The sequence below is a fragment of the Coregonus clupeaformis genome, chromosome 9 (genome assembly GCF_020615455.1).
Source record: "Coregonus clupeaformis isolate EN_2021a chromosome 9, ASM2061545v1, whole genome shotgun sequence".
Lineage (NCBI taxonomy): Eukaryota > Metazoa > Chordata > Actinopteri > Salmoniformes > Salmonidae > Coregonus > Coregonus clupeaformis.
This window is the reverse complement of record NC_059200.1, coordinates 22,602,778-22,622,307: the sequence shown is the minus strand read 5'-3', so window position 1 is coordinate 22,622,307 and position 19,530 is coordinate 22,602,778. Positions and strand designations below refer to the sequence as shown.

Here is a 19,530-nt window from a genome sequence, read left to right as displayed (position 1 = left end):
GCCCCAGAGTCTGCACCACTAAGCAAGGGGCACCACCAAGCAAGCGGCACCATGAAGACCAAGGAGCTCTCCAAACAGGTCAGGGACAAAGTTGTGGAGAAATACAGATCAGGGTTGGGTTATAAAAAGATATCAGAAACTTTGAACTGGAGTATCTGTCCATAGGACCACTTTAAGCCATACAATCCACAGAGCTGGGCTTTACGGAAGAGTGGCCAGAAAAAAGCCATTGCTTAAAGAAAAAAATAAGCAAACATGTTTGGTGTTCGCCAAAAGCCATGTGAGAGACCCCCCAAACATATGGAAGAAGGTACTCTGGTCAGATGAGACTAAAATTGAGCTATTTAGCCATCAAGGAAAACGCTATGTCTGGCGCAAACCCAACACCTCTCATCACCCCGAGAACACCATCCCATGTTTTTCCATCGGCAGGGACTGGCAAACTGGTCAGAATTGAAGGAATGATGGATGGCGCTAAATACAGGGAAATTCTTGAGGTAAACCTGTTTCAGTCTTCCACAGATTTGAGACTGGGACGGAGGTTCACCTTCCAGCAGGACAATTATCCTAAGCATACTGCTAAAGCAACACTCAAGTGGTTTAAGGGGAAACATCGAAATGTCTTGGAATGGCCTAGTCAAATCCCAGACATCAATCCAATTGATAATCTGTGGTATGACTTAAAGATTACTGTACACCAGCGGAACCCATCCAACTTGAAAGAGCTGGAGCAGTTTTGCCTTGAAGAATGGGCAAAAATCCCAGTGGCTAGATGTGCCAAGCTTATAGAGACATACCCCAAGAGACGTGTCTTATTTCTTGTTTGTTTCACAATAAAACATATTTTGCATCTTCAAAGTGGTAGGCATGTTGTGTAAATCAAATGATACAAACCCCCCTAAAATCCATTTAAATTCCAGGTTGAAAGGCAACAAAATAGGAAAAATGCCAAGGGGGGTGAATACTTTTGCAAGCCACTGTAAGGTTCAAGTTCTATATTCTGGTTGTGTATATTACACATTGGCGCAACTTTGGTTTTAGAAGTGGGGGGACATAGCTGTATTTATTTATTTTATCCAGTCGGATAAACACTCCAAACAGCCTACCCGACCGCTCGGAGGCATCCGCATGGTAAAACTGGGGGGGGGGGGACAAAAATGCAATTTCAGAATGTGGGGGGGGGGCATGTCCCTTCCGTCCCCAGTGAAAGCTGCGCCCCTGATATTACATATTTGTTTTACAGTTTTTTTATTATTTCATTAATAAAACCCCAATGATGGTAGTGACTGCACATTACTGCATATTACTTATTAATAAACCATGTAACACTATTTAGATAATCCATCTGTAGATGTTCTACAGTCCATCCTTTATTCACATTACTTACATTATATATCAATATTTGGTGACTTATTATTTTATTCCAAGTCATCATCTCATCTCATCTCTGCTCAGGCAGTAGCAGCCAGTCAGTCAGCCTTCTATCTCTGTGCTCCCCAAATAATCATCCTTCAGGCTAGTTACCTGCCTGACGAAATCCCTATTTCAGTAGTTCTTCAAAGTAGATAAGGAATACTTGTAAGAATGCTAAATAACAACTATGAATCAATTAGATGTATTGTCGAGTAGAGATACCTAAGCAATCGCTCTCTATCCCTCTCGCCTGTCTGTCTGCCGGCCCCACAGGCTTGCCCGGCAAGAACCAATGAGAACAGGCAGCTGTAGGCGCAATGGATTCTGGTCATTGTAGTAAATTACCACATTTTCTGCATGTCACTATGGTGAGTTGGACAACATGCCCCAGAGAGAAAACTCTCTAGAGAAACGGCACGTTGAGCGCACAGAAGAAAAAAAAAACTAAAAGGTATTCAAATAATTGAACTGACATTGACCAATTCGTTATTTAAAAACCAAAAATAAACCGACATTTCAGTTAATCACTCTGCACTACTTTTCAGGGAGTCTGTCCACCAGGTCTCTACAGTTTGAGAGCTGGTAGTCTTTTACTTCTCTAACCATGATAACCCTGGAGGCCCATAGATTCTCTGTGGAGGGGAATGACTCCATGTTCTATGGTTCCTCTGCGATCAGGTTGCTCCATTGTGGTATGCCCTGCCTGTGTGGTATGCCCTGCCTGTGTGGTATGCCCTGCCTGTGTGGTATGCCTTCCCATGGGCTTTGTAGCTCGGATGTGGCTCCTGTGGGGTCTAACTGTCGACCAATGTGTGGTTTGTAGTTTGTGGCTCAGCAGGTCCTGTGGGACCTGTGGGGTTTGTAGTTCTTGTGGCTCAGCAGGTCCTGTGGGATTTGTAGTTCCCAGTAGTTTAGGTCCTGGCTCATATCCTGCCTGTGTCTTGGTCCTTGTCCTCCAGCAGCTCAATGAGCTGAGTGAAGCTCTGTTTCACGGCATCCATGTTGTCCACTGAGCTGCCCTCTAGAATCCAGCTCTTCCCTCGGGCCAGGGGCTCCAGCTCAAAATACTTCTTTATCTAACAGAGAAACAGACAGAGAAAGAGAGAGAGAGAGAGAGCTCAGAGATTTGGACACTCATTGAAAAACATATAACAGTGTGTAAATAACTGTAACGTTATCTCATTTGTGATTTCATTCTTGATGTGTGGGTGTACATCATAGTATACCGTAAATGTTTTTGTCTAAATAGTGTTCATTCCTCTGTAATTACACCAATATCTGCCAACGATTGCATTACATATAACAAGAGCCAAGTGGAGACCACAAACTAGGCCAAAGTTGTACAAAGATTGTCTAAAGAACTATGCAGGTCCCATGTTGGAAGTCTGCAGGAAAACAAAACAATAACAAAAGTCAAAAATATTGCAATCAATTCTGAATCAAATGGGAGAAAGGTTACTTTGACAGCTATGTCAAAAATCTGAAAAACACAAAAACACTGCTACAATTCTCTTAACACTTTCAAAATCTCTCAGTTCTGCCAACACTGACACGGATTGATAGGTGATGGTCAAGCCAGCATTGAGGACAGTTTCTGTGCAGTTCTACTACTTTGTAGGGGGATGCCTGAGACCAGTCCAGTGATATATGGCAGCCACACTGGGGGGTGAGGCGAGGCCAGCCAGGCCATAACCATGGAAATAGAATGAGGTGCTTTTCTGTTCTAGCAATTCTATTTATATGGCCATAAGGGTCTGTAAGACATCAGACAGTCTCATTGAAGGTTTACTACCAGGGTGATGTAAGGCCATGCTGGTCTACTGACCATCAAACAGTCTCAATGAAGGTTTACTACCAGGGTGATGTAAGGCCATGCTGGTCTACTGACCATCAAACAGTCTCAATGAAGGTTTACTACCAGGGTGATGTAAGGCCATGCTGGTCTACTGACCATCAAACAGTCTCAATGAAGGTTTACTACCAGGGTGATGTAAGGCCATGCTGGTCTACTGACCATCAAACAGTCTCAATGAAGGTTTACTACCAGGGTGATGTAAGGCCATGCTGGTCTACTGACCATCAAACAGTCTCAATGAAGGTTTACTACCAGGGTGATGTAAGGCCATGCTGGTCTCCTGGTCATCAGACAGCATGGTGACAGAATGTTACTTGTTGCCCTCTCTGAGTCATAATGATCTGAGAGAGCAGAGCGGTGTCTGGAGAACCTTTGACACCACAGAGGCCAAGAATAAATACCTGGCAAAGCCCCCGAGAGTCAAGTCAGTACTCGGAGGAGTAATTTTTCACATTCGCAATACTACTGGTCAAGATAGTGGATACTATAGCAGGGTTAAGTAGGCATGAAATGGAAGAAAATGCTCAGACTGAGTGAAAAAAGGTTATGAAATGCTAGTTTTCATTTTCTATTGCTAAACATTGCCCAGCACTTGGCTAAAAGGAATAGGAAAAGAGGTCAAATAAATAAAACTACATTTGAGTAAACAGAGACTTAAAAGTTAACTTTTCCAACAGATTCTGTCCATCTGTGTTTAAAAAGGAGAGTCCAAAGTTTGGATGTGTGTATCTGTGTGTCTGTCAGTGTCAGTGAGTGGGGACAACTTCCTATTCTCTGAGCAGACTGAGGAGGGGGGAGAGATCATGTTCAAACCCATTCAGAGAATGGAGAAGATACCATAGGACACCATACTGTACTGATGGCCAAACCCACAGGTACAAGAGAGATTATAATATGCACTAACAGGCTGTAAAAACCTCTGCAAAAAGTGCTAGAGCTGTTATTGTCCTTTTGTTTCAGAGCAGAAAGAAGGAGAATTAATAAATAATCAAACAAAACATCCTTTGAGCCAAAGCTCCCATAGCATGCCAAGAATGCTGATTAAGATTTCCCTGTCTGGGACTTCATTGCTCGCTTACACAATCCTCCCTCCTCCAAAAGAGAGAGAGAGAGGTGGAGAGAGGGAGAGAGCGAAAGAGGGAGAGAGAGAGAGAGAGAGAGAGAGAGAGAGAGAGAGAGAGAGAGGGAGAGAGCAGGAACAGGCTTGGAAGGTGCCGCAGCGTTTGTCTATTGTTTTTCTTTTTGTGTGTGCAGTGTACTGTGTGTGCAGTGTACTGTGTGTGCAGTGTACTGTGTGTGCAGTGTACTGTGTGTGCAGTGTACTGTGTGTGCAGTGTACTGTGTGTGCAGTGTACTGTGTGTGCAGTGTACTGTGTGTGCAGTGTACTGTGTGTGCAGTGTACTGTGTGTGTGTCTGTCTGTCTGTGGGTGTGTGTGTGTGTGTGTGGCAGTGTACTGTGTGTGTGTTGTGTGTAACAGTGGGAAGAATGATAATTAATTGAACATAAAGAGAAAGCAACAAGTCTATGAAGAAGGAGAGGTTGAGAGAGGTTAGAGCAGGGATCATCAACTAGATTTGGAAGAAGGAGAGGTTGAGAGAGGTTAGAGCAGGGATCATCAACTAGATTTGGAAGAAGGAGAGGTTGAGAGAGGTTAGAGCAGGGATCATCAACTAGATTTAGCTGTGGGCTGATTTTTTCTTGAGCGGATGGTCAGGGGGCCAGAACATAATTACAAACAATTTGTAAACAACAAACTGACCGCAAGAAGCCCAAACAGATATAATATTTGACTAAAACAATCATTTCAAACCTTGCTTAAATGTTATACAAATACCAAACATACGGGAACACCTACGTTTGTTTGAACTGTTTTTACTACCGTACCCCCCCTCCTCAAAACAGACTCAATTTGTCGGGGCATGGACTCTACAAGGTGTTGAAAGCGTTCCATAGGGATGCTGGCCCAAGTTGATTCCAATGCTTCCCACAGTTGTGTCAAGTTAGCTGGATGTCATTTGAGTGGTGGACCATTCTTGATACACACGGGAAACTGTTGAGCTGAAAAACCCAGCAGCGTTGCAGTTCTTGACACAAACCAGTGCACCTGCTACCATACCCCGTTCAAAGGCACTTAAATGTTTTGTCTTGCCCATTCACCCTCTGAATGGCACACATACACAATCCATGTCTCAATTGTCTCAAGGCTTTAACCTGTCTCCTCCCCTTCAACAACACTGATTGAAGTGGATTTAACAAGTGACATCAATAAGGAATCATAGCTTTCACCTGGATTCACCTGCTCCGTCAATGTCATTTTTTTGTCATTTAGCAGACGCTCTTATCCAGAGCGACTTACAGGAGCAATTAGGGTTAAGTGCCTTGCTCAAGGGTGCATCGACAGATTTTTCACCAAGTATGCTCGGGGATTCGAACCAGCAACCTTTCAGTCACTGGCCCAAAGCTCTTAACCGCTAGGCTACCTGCTGCCCTATAATTTGTTACGTTACAGCCTTATTCTAAAATGAATTTAAAAAATAATAATCCTCAGCAATTTACACACAATACCCCATAATGACAAAGTGAAAACAGATTTTTTGAAATGTTTGCAAATGTACTAAAACAAGAAAACAGAACTACCTAAATCTACATAAGTATTCAGACCCTTTGTTATGAGACTCAAAATTGAGCTCAGGTGCATCCTGTTTCCATCGATCATCCTCCACTCGCTCCAGACAGGAGACCTGTTTCCCAACAGGCCTTGAGGGGATGTGGAGGCGGCAGCAAAACACCCCTGTTAGCCTGCCTCACTGTAGGTTTACAGTAACTACATTTTACAGGGGGCTACGACTACAAGCTGGACTGTAGAGCTGGACCGGACTAGAGAGCTGGAGTTGGAAGCTGGACTAGCGAGCTGGGCGGGGGAACTAGACTAGACTTGGGAACTGGTTTGGACTGGCGAGCTTGGCTGGGGAGCTGGACTGGACTAGCGAGCTGGGCTGGGGAGCTGGACTGGACTTGGGAGCTGGACTAGGGATGGACTGGGGAGCTGGACTAGCGAGCTGGGCTAGGGAGCTGGACTGGACTGGCGAGCTGGGCTGGGGAGCTGGGCTGGACTGGGGAGCTGGACTGGACTGTCGAGCTGGACTGGCGAGCTGGGCTGGGGAGCTGGAATGGTGAGCTGGGCTGAGGAGCTGGACTGGGGAGCTGGACTGAACTGGCGAGCTGGGTTGGGGAGCTGGACTGTGGAGCTGGACTAGACTAGCGAACTCGGCTGGGGAGCTGGACTGGACTAGAGAGCTGGGGAGCTGGACTGGCAAGCTGGGCTGGGCTGGGGAGCTGGACTAGCGAGCTGGGATGGGAAGCTGACTGGACTGGCGAGTTGGACTTGGGAGCTGGACTGGACTAGGGAGCTGGGCTGGGGAGCTTGTCTGGGGAGCTGGACTGGACTAGGGAGCTGGGCTGGAGAGCTGGGCTGGGGTGCTGGACTGGACTGTCGAGCTGGACTGGACTGGACAGGCAAGCTGGGCTGGGGAGATGGACTGGCGAGCTGGACTGGGGAGCTAGACTGGACTGGACTAGCAAGCTGGGCTGGGGAGCTGGACTGGGGAGCTGGACTGGGGAGCTGGACTGGACTGGCGAGCTGGACTGTGGAGCTGGGCTGGACTGGACTGGGGAGCTGGGCTGGGGAGCTGGACTGGACTAGCACGCTGGACTGTGGATGTGCCATATGTCTTCTGCAGTATCAGTAGAGAGGACGGGCCCTCAGCCCCAACCTTCACAGGTCTCCCTCCTTCCCTTCCTCTATCCAGTCAGCAATTTATCCATAATTGCATTTATCCATAATTGCATAAATCCACAAAAGACTTCACAAATAAAACAACCTACTGACTGACAGGTGACCCAATACTTTAACACCAAGATCCTCTGAAATCTACCAATCCACCTGAAAAATGTGATTCCGTCCTGTAGGTCTGACGTACAGCTCATATTTCAGACTGAAGTCAGATTTTTGGGATAGCTCTAGTTTTGTTTAAAATATGCGAAAATCAGGACCCTTCCAAACCAAACGTCCTGTAAGACCTTTAACATCCTTGGGATCATCCCCACTGCAGTGGAGGGAATAATATTTAATTTTGGAGTAGTAGAGGGCCTAGCGGTGGGGATTCCTCTGTGGTAAAACATTCTCCATGAGGTAGTTCAGTAACCAACGCTGAGCCAAGACCTGATTCACATGTCAAAACAGCAGAGACGCTAAGAAAACTAATACAAGGCCTTTGTACATTGCGCGAACTTGTCCTGTATGTCCAACTCATCCATTGACGTACTTATACAGTGGGGAGAACAAGTATTTGATACACTGTCGATTTTGCAGGTTTTCCTACTTACAAAGCATGTAGAGGTCTGTAATTTTAATCATAGGTATACTTCAACTGTGAGAGACGGATGGGGCCATGTATCGCGAGATCTTGGCCAACAACCTCCTTCCCTCAGTAAGAGCATTGGAGATAGGTCGTGGCTGGGTCTTCCAGCATGACAACGACCCGAAACACACAGCCAGGGCAACTAAGGAGTGGGTCCGTAAGAAGCATCTCAAGGTCCTGGAGTGGCCTAGCCAGTCTACAGACCTGAACCCAATAGAACATCTTTGGAGGGAGCTGAAAGTCCGTGTTGCCCAACGACAGCCCCGAAACCTGAAGGATCTGGAGAAGGTCTGTATGGAGGAGTGGGCCAAAATCCCTGCTGCAGTGTGTGCAAACCTGGTCAAGACCTACAGGAAACATATGATCTCTGTAATTGCAAACAAAGGTTTCTGTACCAAATATTAAGTTCTGCTTTTCTGATGTATCAAATACTTATGTCATGCAATAAAATGCAAATTAATTACTTAAAAATCATACAATGTGATTTTCTGGATTTTGTTTTAGATTCCGTCTCTCACAGTTGAAGTGTACCTATGATAAAAATGACAGACCTCTACATGCTTTGTAAGTAGGAAAACCTGCAAAATCGGCAGTGTATCAAATACTTGTTCTCCCCACTGTACAAGACTTATGCACCATAATACATCTAATGACATATGTCAACAGTTTGAACAACAGCTTTCACGGAGGAGTGCTGAGAACAGGACCTACAGTGGGGAAAAAAAGGCCTGTAATTTTCATCATAGGTACACGTCAACTATGACAGACAAAATGAGAAAACATTTTCCAGAAAATCACATTGTAGGATTTTTTATGAATTTATTTGCAAATTATGGTGGAAAATAAGTATTTGGTCAATAACAAAAGTTTCTCAATACTTTGTTATATACCCTTTGTTGGCAATGACACAGGTCAAACGTTTTCTGTAAGTCTTCACAAGGTTTTCACACACTGTTGCTGGTATTTTGGCCCATTCCTCCATGCAGATCTCCTCTAGAGCAGTGATGTTTTGGGGCTGTCGCTGGGCAACACAGACTTTCAACTCCCTCCAAAGATTTTCTTTGGGGTTGAGATCTGGAGACTGGCTAGGCCACTCCAGGACCTTGAAATGCTTCTTACGAAGCCACTCCTTCGTTGCCCGGGCGGTGTGTTTGGGATCATTGTCATGCTGAAAGACCCAGCCACGTTTCATCTTCAATGCCCTTGCTGATGGAAGGAGGTTTTCACTCAAAATCTCACGATACATGGCCCCATTCATTCTTTCCTTTACATGGATCAGTCGTCCTGGGACCTTTGCAGAAAAACAGCCCCAAAGCATGATGTTTCCACCCCATGCTTCACAGTAGGTATGGTGTTCTTTGGATGCAACTCAGCATTCTTTGTCCTCCAAACACGACGAGTTGAGTTTTTACCAAAAAGTTCTATTTTGGTTTCATCTGACCATATGACATTCTCCCAATCCTCTTCTGGATCATCCAAATACACTCTAGCAAACTTCAGACTGGCCTGGATATGTACTGGCTTAAGCAGGGGGACACGTCTTGCACTGCAGGATTTGAGTCCCTGGCGGCGTAGTGTGTTACTGATGGTAGGCTTTGTTACTTTGGTCCCAGCTCTCTGCAGGTCATTCACTAGGTCCCCCCGTGTGGTTCTGGGATTTTTGCTCACCGGTCTTGTGATCATTTTGACCCCACGGGGTGAGATCTTGCGTGGAGCCCCAGATCAAGGGAGATTATCAGTGGTCTTGTATGTCTTCCATTTCCTAATAATTGCTCCCACAGTTGATTTCTTCAAACCAAGCTGCTTACCTATTGCAGATTCAGTCTTCCCAGCCTGGTGCAGGTCTACAATGTTGTTTCTGGTGTCCTTTGACAGCTCTTTGGTCTTGGCTATAGTGGAGTTTGGAGTGTGACTGTTTGAGGTTGTGGACAGGTGTCTTTTATACTGATAACAAGTTCAAACAGGTGCCATTAATACAGGTAATGAGTGGAGGACAGAGGAGCCTCTTAAAGAAGAAGTTACAGGTCTGTGAGAGCCAGAAATCTTGCTTGTTTGTAGGTGACCAAATACTTATTTTCCACCATAATTTGCAAATAAATTCATAAAAAATCCTACAATGTGATTTTCTGGAATTTTTTTCCTCAATTTGTCTGTCATAGTTGACGTGTACCTATGATGAAAATTACAGGCCTCTCTCATCTTTTCAAGTGGGAGAACTTGCACAATTGGTGGCTGACTAAATACTTTTTTCCCCCACTGTATGTATTATGTACTGGTGCTTGGATATAATGCTACCCTTCTACATGAAAAGGAGCCATCTGGTGCCATCATTCATCTGTGTTATGAATCTCTCCTCACGCCATGACGACTGACGAGTGACGCCACTTCCAGTATGTATAGCTTGGTGTGCGAGTTGTTATGACTGCTGAGTGGAGTGGATGGCTGGGTCTGGAGCTGAAGTAGGTAGTCCATTATTCACACACTGTCTAGCAGACTGGGTCTGGCTGGCTGGGCACTCAGAGGCTTCAGAGCCAGAACATTGGAAACACATTGGGGTGAGGCAGGAGGCTCCATCGGTCGGGGGCCACAGTCTAGAGCTTTGTCCCAAACGGCACCCTATTCCCTATTTAGTGCACTACTTTTGACCAGAGCCACATGGGCCTTGGTCAAAAGTTGTGCACTACATAGGAAATAGGGTGCCATTTGGGACACATCCCTAGTACAGTCAGACACACATGTTGGAGCAGAGGAGATTGAGGCTCCACTCTAACACATGTCAGAGCCACAGTAACACATTCCCTCAAGGGCTGGCCATCACACAGAGAGGTCCCAGGGAACACAGGAGATATTGCAGACCTCAATCGACATACAGGTAACTGCAAGAATAAATGGAAACACTTGAGTAAATGAGGGATACTAAGTATATTGAAAGCAGGTGCTTCCACACAGGTGTGGTTCCTGAGTTAATTAACCCTTTACACTCATGGGAATTGGCCTATACGGATAGGGCTAAATTGAAAGGTTTCTTACAGAAGAAATATGAAAAGCATATGCATAACCATGGTAACAATTAAATGGGAACAGTTTGGAGATGAAGAGAAAAGTATTAGACCAAAGTTGAAGACAACAGTTCACCTGACACCAGACTGAATCCAAACACTACACTGTTGATTTTATGTGCATTTTACAATTACTGTACTTTTCGCTGTATTTGTTGACAATGAAATATCTGGATATATTCAGTAACATGATAAGAATATTCCTGGAAAATGTGGTGTAGGTGCAACATAAGACAAAATAAATGTTTGAGTGAGAGGACTAACTGGTGTCTCCAAGTGGCCACAGTTCCGAAGTCATTTCAATGCACTTTTATGACTCAAAGAACTCTTCAACTATAAGCAACTAGAGCAAGCATACTTGTAGCTGTTTTGGTTTGAACACAACCCTGCATCCCCGCCATCACACAACTACTGTTGTTGTTTACGCAATCCAAAAACGGCCCAATTTAAATTACAATCTAGGTCAGGTGGGCATCATTTGGAAGCTTGTTCTATTGCCAACATGATTAGCTAAGATAAAAAATATGATATTACAGTGTCAGGCTTTCACAAGGCAATTCAAGAAACAGATCATAATTTTGGTGTGCATAGAATGGAGTCATGAGTGCATTCAAGTGCGTGTTCTGCAATGAATTGTCTTCACAATAAACAAACATAGGCTCAATCTGTTCAGAACAACCCAGGGTTGTGGAATGGAAATGTAAAGTGCACATTTGGACTCACAGGTGGTTGGCTTGCTTGTATGACATCAAAGCGGTATTTATTATAGTCCTCAACGCCTAATCTTTCAAAATACATTGAGTCCTCTTAATTTACAGCATTTCCCTCACTCCGACAAATTTTGGGGGGGCAAAAGCTGCCCAATTAGCCAGAGGAATGTGAGCAACTTTTTGTCGCGCGGGGTGCTCCAGTTCCGAACAGCTGTCTGTCAAAACCCATACAGAGCTGTGAAGCGCAGAGCCATAGCTCTGACGTAATCTACAGTGTGTTATTGTACAGCCACTGCGTTCCAATTTAGGCGCTTATCAGTGCCCAAATCTGCCAGAGTTAAGCAATTAACATCCCATCAGGGTCATGTACAGAAATGCTGGGCAGGCCATTGTTTTGGCCATTATTTTGGCTAGCATGGCTTTGCCCCCATAGGATGACAATGTCACCATCCACAGGGCACGAGTAGTCACTGAATGGTTTGATGAGCATGTAAGCGATGTACATAATATGCCATGGCCAGATCTCAACCCAATTGAACACTTATGGCAAATTCTGGAGAAGCACTTGAGACAGCTTTTTCCACCACCGTCAACAAAACACCAAATGATGGAATTTCTTGTGGAAGAATGGTGTCGCATCCCTCCAACAGAGTTCCAGACACTTGTAGAATCTATGCCGAAGTGCATTGAAGCTGTTCTGGCTCGTGGTGGCCCAACACCCTATTAAGACACTTTATGTTGGTGATTCCTTTATTGGGGCAGTTACCTGTAGGCTGCACACACACACACACACACACAAAAACAGACATACAGACCTGGAAATCTAATTGGTTAAAAATACCTATTGGTGAAAGTTGTCTACTCTACTGCCATGACAAGTCTAGCTAGCAGTTAATGTGATTGGTTTGCATGCTCTGGCCAAATGGAAACACACAGTGTAGTGAGATGGATGTCAGCGGGCTGTCTGGGTCTGGCTGGCCGCCAGGCACGGGGTCGAGGGGACCAGAGGGACAGAGGGGACGGGGTCGAGGGGATCAGAGGGACAGAGGGGACGGGGTCGAGGGGACCAGAGAGACGGGGGTCGAGGGGATCAGAGGGGCCAGTGGGGATGGGGTCGAGGGGACCAGAGAGACGGGGTCAAGGGAGATCAGAGGGACGGGGTCGAGGGGATCAGAGGGACGGGGTCAAGGGGATCAGAGGGACGGGGTCGAGGTGACCAGAGGGGCCGGTGGGGATGGGGTCGAGGTGACCAGAGGGGCCGGTGAGGACGGGGTCGAGAATGCTACTCATTGACTACAGCTCAGCGTTCAACACCATAGTGCCCTCAAAGCTCATCACTAAGCTAAGGACCCTGGGACTAAACACCTCCCTCTGCAACTGGATCCTGGACTTCCTGACGGGCCGCCCCCAGGTGGCCACATCTGCCACACTGATCCTCAACACGGGGGCCCCTCAGGGGTGCGTGCTTAGTCCCATCCTGTACTCCCTGTTCACCCATGACTGCATGGCCAGGCACGACTCCAACACCATCATTAAGTTTGCCGATGACACAACAGTGGTATGCCTGATCACTGACAACAACGAGACAGCCTATAGGGAGGAGGTCAGAGACCTGGCCGTGTGGTGCCAGGTCAACAACCTCTCCCTCAACGTGATCAAGACAAAGGAGATGATTGTGGAATATAGGATATAGGGTCCTCAGATCCTCAAAAGGTTCTACAGCTGCACCATCGAGAGCATCCTGACTGGTTGCATCACTGCCTGGTATGGCAACTGCTCGGCCTCCGACCGCAAGGCACTACAGAGGGTAATGCGTACGGCCCAGTACATCACTGGGGCCAAGCTTCCTGCCATCCAAGCCCTCTATACCAGGCGGTGTCAGAGGAAGGCCCTAAAAATGGTCAAAGACTCCAGCCACCCAAGTCATAGACTGCTACCGCACGTCAAGCGGTACCAGAGCACAAGTCTAGGTCCAAGAGGCTTCTAAACAGCTTCTACCCCCAAGCCATAAGACTCCTGAACATCTAATCAAATGGCTACCCCTACCTACATGTACATATTACCTCAATTACCTCGACTAACTGGTGCCCCCGCACATTGACTTGGTACCGGTACCCCCTGTATATAGCCTCGCTATTGTTATTTTTACTGCTGCTCTTTAATTATTTGTTACTTTTATTTAGTATTATTATATATTGTATTTTTTTGTGAGATTTTTTGGGGCATTCTTTCTTAAAACTGCATTGTTGGTTAAGGGCTTGTAAGTAAGCGTTTCACTGTAAGGTCTACACCTGTTGTATTTGGCGCATGTGACAAATATAATTTGATTTGATTTGATTTGACAAAGGGGCCAGTGGGGACGGGGTCGAGGAGACCAGAGAGAGAGAGAGAAGGACCAGAGGGGACAGGGTCGAGCAGACCAGATGGACCGTGTTGTTATTGTTATTAGAGGATAGTGGGCAAAGAATGTGAACAGGACTATCGGTCTGCAATAGGTGAGGTGTACATTTCGCCTAATCTGGGTATGCAGGATGCTGTTGGTTTGAGTGCCAGTCAGGTGTGGAACCGAAATTATTTTCCAATTATTTCGTTCTGAACAGAACCTTTCTTTTTTAGTTCTGTTCCAGTGTTCTGACCAGCAGAATAAAGTTCTGAACCGGTTTGAACCCAAAAAGTACTGGTTTACATCGTTCCTTTCTGTTCCTTTTTAAAACACTGAAATCAATAATATTTTACATTTAGCTCAACATTAAATTACTTCACCAATCAGTGTGGATAGAGCAGCTTGCTATGGAGCGGGTAAGCTATAGTTGTTTACATGCATTGGACAGACGTGTAGGGTGCGAGATGCGACAGAAACTTTGCGCGTGGGGAGAGAGCGAGAGAGGGTGGAGGAGGTTTGGCTTGAAATGCTGGGCATTTTGTTATGACATGCATTATCTGAATTAGGCCTAAATAATTATACCTACGGAGGAGCGTCTTCTTTGAAGGAACTTTGAATGTCTTTGAACTTCCGAGAGTTGGCTTAACATTAGACCAGAGCTAGCTAGGTAGCTAACAAGCTTGTGTGTGCAGAGCGGCACCAGAATTAAAATAAAAACTTACCTTTTTGTAGTTAATACATCCAATGTGAAATGTGATAACTATTTTATCCTTAACTAGCACTGAAAATGTTTATCCATTCTTCTCTAATAAAAGTTCTCTCTCCCTAATTTCTGAATCACGCTTGTAACGTCAGTAGGTAACCTAAGCTTCAGAGGGGGAGGGGCAGGTAGGTAGCCTAAACACGCACACACACAGTGGCAAAGACTTTCAGCTGGCAGGCAGACATAGGCATACTTTTCGGAGTGACAGAGAGGGCTTTGCAGAGGCGCACTTCGCTGCATTTTATGCCTGGAATGTAAAATAACATTATTAACCGGTTCCCGTGCTTTTAAAATAACGGTTCTGTTCCGGAACAGTGTAGATCACTTTCATTCCCGGTTCTGATTCTGTTCCTCGAAAAATTGCGTTATTTTCCAGTTATCGGTTCTGTTCCCTGAACCGGTTCCAACCCCTGGTGCCAGTGGCTGTTTGCAATATGTATGTGTGCATTTAACCTGATGGATAGGATAGTTCTGCATAATGCTGTTGTTGGTTTGAATGCCTGTATACTGTACTGCCTCTGCAAACACAGTCAGACACGTGCGCTTTAGGAGATGATACAGGTGTAATTCAATACCATTCAGACCATCGAACACAGCAAATATGTGCTGTGTTTACAATGTGCAATACCATGAACATGTGTAGGGAAGGGACAACATATAAATGAGAGGTTAATTTAAATAATTAACTATGCTATATTGTATATTAAATTAGTTTTGCATATAGATTTGTATAGTGGCCACAGCTTGAACAGAACAGATAAAAGTATCACCACAGAAGACTTTAGAAAGTAAACAGTACCACTTGGAGAACCACTTCCTTGTGAACGGTTGGGTGAAAGGGTACAAACAAACGTTTTTATCCTGCTCAACAAAGAAATCTATAATGTTTTTAATATGGAAAAGTTGTGTGTGATTGAGTGTGTTTGAGAGTGTTGGTGATTAAGTGGCAGCTGGTTTCACAGTCGACTAAAATAGAGCACTTTGAAAACAAGTAAATTCACATGAAAAAGCTCCAAGGGAATGGCATACATTAGGAACTGAGTCAAATCTATCCAAGAATCGAAAAGCTTGTTTCTAATGAAAAATATTACAGCTTTTTCTCATTCTTTGGTGGAATTTTCATTCAATATAACAGTAGATAAGAAACAAATACAATATGCCACAATTCTTCCAAATGTGTTCCAGTCTGCACCACAGGTGCTAGGTATTGGACTAATTTGGGTCTGGAATCAACCTGCTCTTGTTTCCTCCATAAGCTCAAGTGGAATGTTCTGGGTTCTTGGCTCCAGTCGGCCAATGACACTGTGGAGGGTGGCAGACCTTGGTTCACATACTCTGAAATCTTTCAAATACTTTGAGAGTGTGCTTTAGCCTGCCTGGAGTGACTGGTAGGTGGGCTGGGCACTTTTGGGACTTTTCTATTGGTTCCAATGCAACAGGCAAGCTCAACCAAGTGCAGCGAAACTATTAAAAATGATTTTGAATACCATTTAAACCCAGGTCTGGAGGGAAAACCCAACCAGATCCTGTGGAGTCTAGTGGAGTCTGTTGAAATCTGTTTGTGTCCTTGTTCATCCCTGTGCTCAGAGACTCAGACAGACCGCACGCCCTCCTCTCTTTTCGCCGACCAGAACAACGGGCCTCTGTTTCTGCTGAGGGATGGGAATTCACTCAGGCGACATTGGCATCGCTGCACACTACGGGTGCCAAGGCCAGTGTCTGATCAGCAGGAGCAACAACAGACAACACACACACACACACACACCAAACCTCCGCCCTCCCTCCTCCGTATGTCAGGAACCGCCCTAATCTTTATCTTATGATACTTCCTACTGTCTGGAAGAACCACCATGCCTGGTAAAACTGCAGGAAACACAGTGACAACATTTTCCCTGTCTTCCTATTGTCTGGAAGAACCACCATGCCTGGTAAAACTGCAGGAAACACAGTGACAACATTTTCCCTGTCTTCCTACTGTCTGGAAGAACCACCATGCCTGGTAAAACTGCAGGAAACACAGTGACAACACTTTCCCTGTCTTCCTACTGTCTGGAAGAACCACCATGCCTGGTAAAACTGCAGGAAACACAGTGACAACACTTTCCCTGTCTTCCTACTGTCTGGAAGAACCACCATGCCTGGTAAAACTGCAGGAAACACAGTGACAACACTTTCCCTGTCTTCCTACTGTCTGGAAGAACCACCATGCCTGGTAAAACTGCAGGAAACACAGTGACAACACTTTCCCTGTCTTCCTACTGTCTGGAAGAACCACCATGCCTGGTAAAACTGCAGGAAACACAGTGACAACACTTTCCCTGTCTTCCTACTGTCTGGAAGAACCACCATGCCTGGTAAAACTGCAGGAAACACAGTGACAACACTTTCCCTGTCTTCCTACTGTCTGGAAGAACCACCATGCCTGGTAAAACTGCAGGAAACACAGTGACAACACTTTCCCTGTCTTCCTACTGTCTGGAAGAACCACCATGCCTGGTAAAACTGCAGGAAACACAGTGACAACACTTTCCCTGTCTTCCTACTGTCTGGAAGAACCACCATGCCTGGTAAAACTGCAGGAAACACAGTGACAACACTTTCCCTGTCTTCCTACTGTCTGGAAGAACCACCATGCCTGGTAAAACTGCAGGAAACACAGTGACAACACTTTCTCTGTCTTCCTATTGTCTGGAAGAACCACCATGCCTGGTAAAACTGAAAGAAACACAGTGACAACACATTCTCCGTCTGAAGCCCAAGACAACAAGGCAAGGCAACCTGTCATGGCAGTCCCTTAGAAATAACACTTTCACTCATCGCTTTTGGTAGTCCGCAAGCAGGGATTTTCTTTGTAAGAAAGAGTACCACCTCCCTCCCAACACATTGCTGTGTGTGTGTGTGTGTGTGTGTGTGTGTGTGTGTGTCTGATCTGTGTGTGAGCCTGTGTGTGTGCATTCCCTCCATGCACATCATGAGCACACATGCACAGTCAGTGAGTAAACCACTCTACTCATATCCTCATTATAAAAACAGGCTCTACTCTTATCCTCATTATTAAACAGGCTCTACTCTCATCCTCATAATAAAACAGGCTCTACTCTCATCCTCATTATAAAACAGGCTCTACTCTCATCCTCATTATAAAACAGACTCTACTCTCATCCTCATTATAAAACAGGCTCTACTCTCATCCTCATTATAAAACAGGCTCTACTCTCATCCTCATTATAAAAACAGGCTCTACTCTCGTCCTCATTATAAAACCGACTCTACTCTCATCCTCATAATAAAACAGGCTCTACTCTCATCCTCATTATAAAACAGGCTCTACTCTCATCCTCATTATAAAACAGGCTCTACTCTCATCCTCATTATAAAACAGGCTCTACTCTCATCCTCATTATAAAACAGGCTCTACTCTTATCCTCATTATAAAACAGGCTCTATTCTCATCCTCATTATAAAACAGGCTCTACTCTCATCCTCATTATAAAACAAGCTCTACTCTCATCCTCATTTTAAAACAGGATCTGCTCTTATCCTCATTATAAAACAGGCTATACTATTGTCCTCATTATAAAACAGACTCTACTCTCATCCTCATTATAAAACAGGCTCTACTCTCATCCTCATAATAAAACAGGCTCTACTCTCATCCTCATTATAAAACAGGCTCTACTCTCGTCCTCATTATAAAACAGACTCTACTCTCATCCTCATAATAAAACAGGCTCTACTCTCATCCTCAAAATAAAACAGGCTCTACTCTCATCCTCATTATAAAACAGGCTCTACTCTCATCCTCATTATAAAACAGGCTCTACTCTCATCCTCATTATAAAAACAGGCTCTACTCTCGTCCTCATTATAAAACCGACTCTACTCTCATCCTCATAATAAAACAGGCTCTACTCTCATCCTCATTATAAAACAGGCTCTACTCTTATCCTCATTATAAAACAGGCTCTACTCTCATCCTCATTATAAAACAGGCTCTACTCTCATCCTCATTATAAAACAGGCTCTACTCTCATCCTCATTATAAAACAGGCTCTACTCTCATCCTCATTATAAAACAGGCTCTACTCTCATCCTCATTATAAAACAGGCTCTACTCTCATCCTCATTATAAAACAGGCTCTACTCTCATCCTCATTATAAAACAGGCTCTACTCTCATCCTCATAATAAAACAGGCTCTACTCTTATCCTCATTATAAAACAGGCTCTATTCTCATCCTCATTATAAAACAGGCTCTACTCTCATCCTCATTATAAAACAAGCTCTACTCTCATCCTCATTTTAAAACAGGATCTGCTCTTATCCTCATTATAAAACAGGCTATACTCTCGTCCTCATTATAAAACAGACTCTACTCTCATCCTCATTATAAAACAGGCTCTACTCTCATCCTCATAATAAAACAGGCTCTACTCTCATCCTCATTATAAAACAGGCTCTACTCTCGTCCTCATTATAAAACAGACTCTACTCTCATCCTCATAATAAAACAGGCTCTACTCTCATCCTCAAAATAAAACAGGCTCTACTCTCATCCTCATTTTAAAACAGGCTCTACTCTCATCCTCAAAATAAAACAGGCTCTACTCTCATCCTCATTATAAAACAGGCTCTACTCTCATCCTCATTATAAAACAGGCTCTACTCTCATCCTCATAATAAAACAGGCTCTACTCTCATCCTCATAATAAAACAGGCTCTACTCTCGTCCTCATTATAAAAGACTCTACTCTCATCCTCATAATAAAACAGGCTCTACTCTCATCCTCATTATAAAACAGGCTCTACTCTCATCCTCATTATAAAACAGGCTCTAATCTCATCCTCATTATAAAACAGGCTCTACTCTCATCCTCATTATAAAACAGGCTCTACTCTCATCCTCATTTTAAAACAGGCTCTG

The 19,530-nt window shown here is 44.6% G+C and overlaps 1 protein-coding gene across 2 annotated transcripts in view; it reads right to left on the bottom strand.

Moving 5' to 3' along the window:
• Positions 1-1,863: 1,863 nt before the first annotated feature.
• LOC121573481 (ADP-ribosylation factor-like protein 15) overlaps positions 1,864-19,530 on the bottom strand; it is an 83,137-nt gene continuing 65,470 nt past the window's right edge. For both annotated transcript variants that reach the window (XM_041885515.1, XM_041885514.1), the window contains exon 5: positions 1,864-2,489. In XM_041885515.1, the coding sequence (XP_041741449.1) occupies positions 2,337-2,489 (153 nt within the window). In that variant the 3' untranslated portion in view covers positions 1,864-2,336. The remainder of the gene's footprint in view (positions 2,490-19,530) is intronic.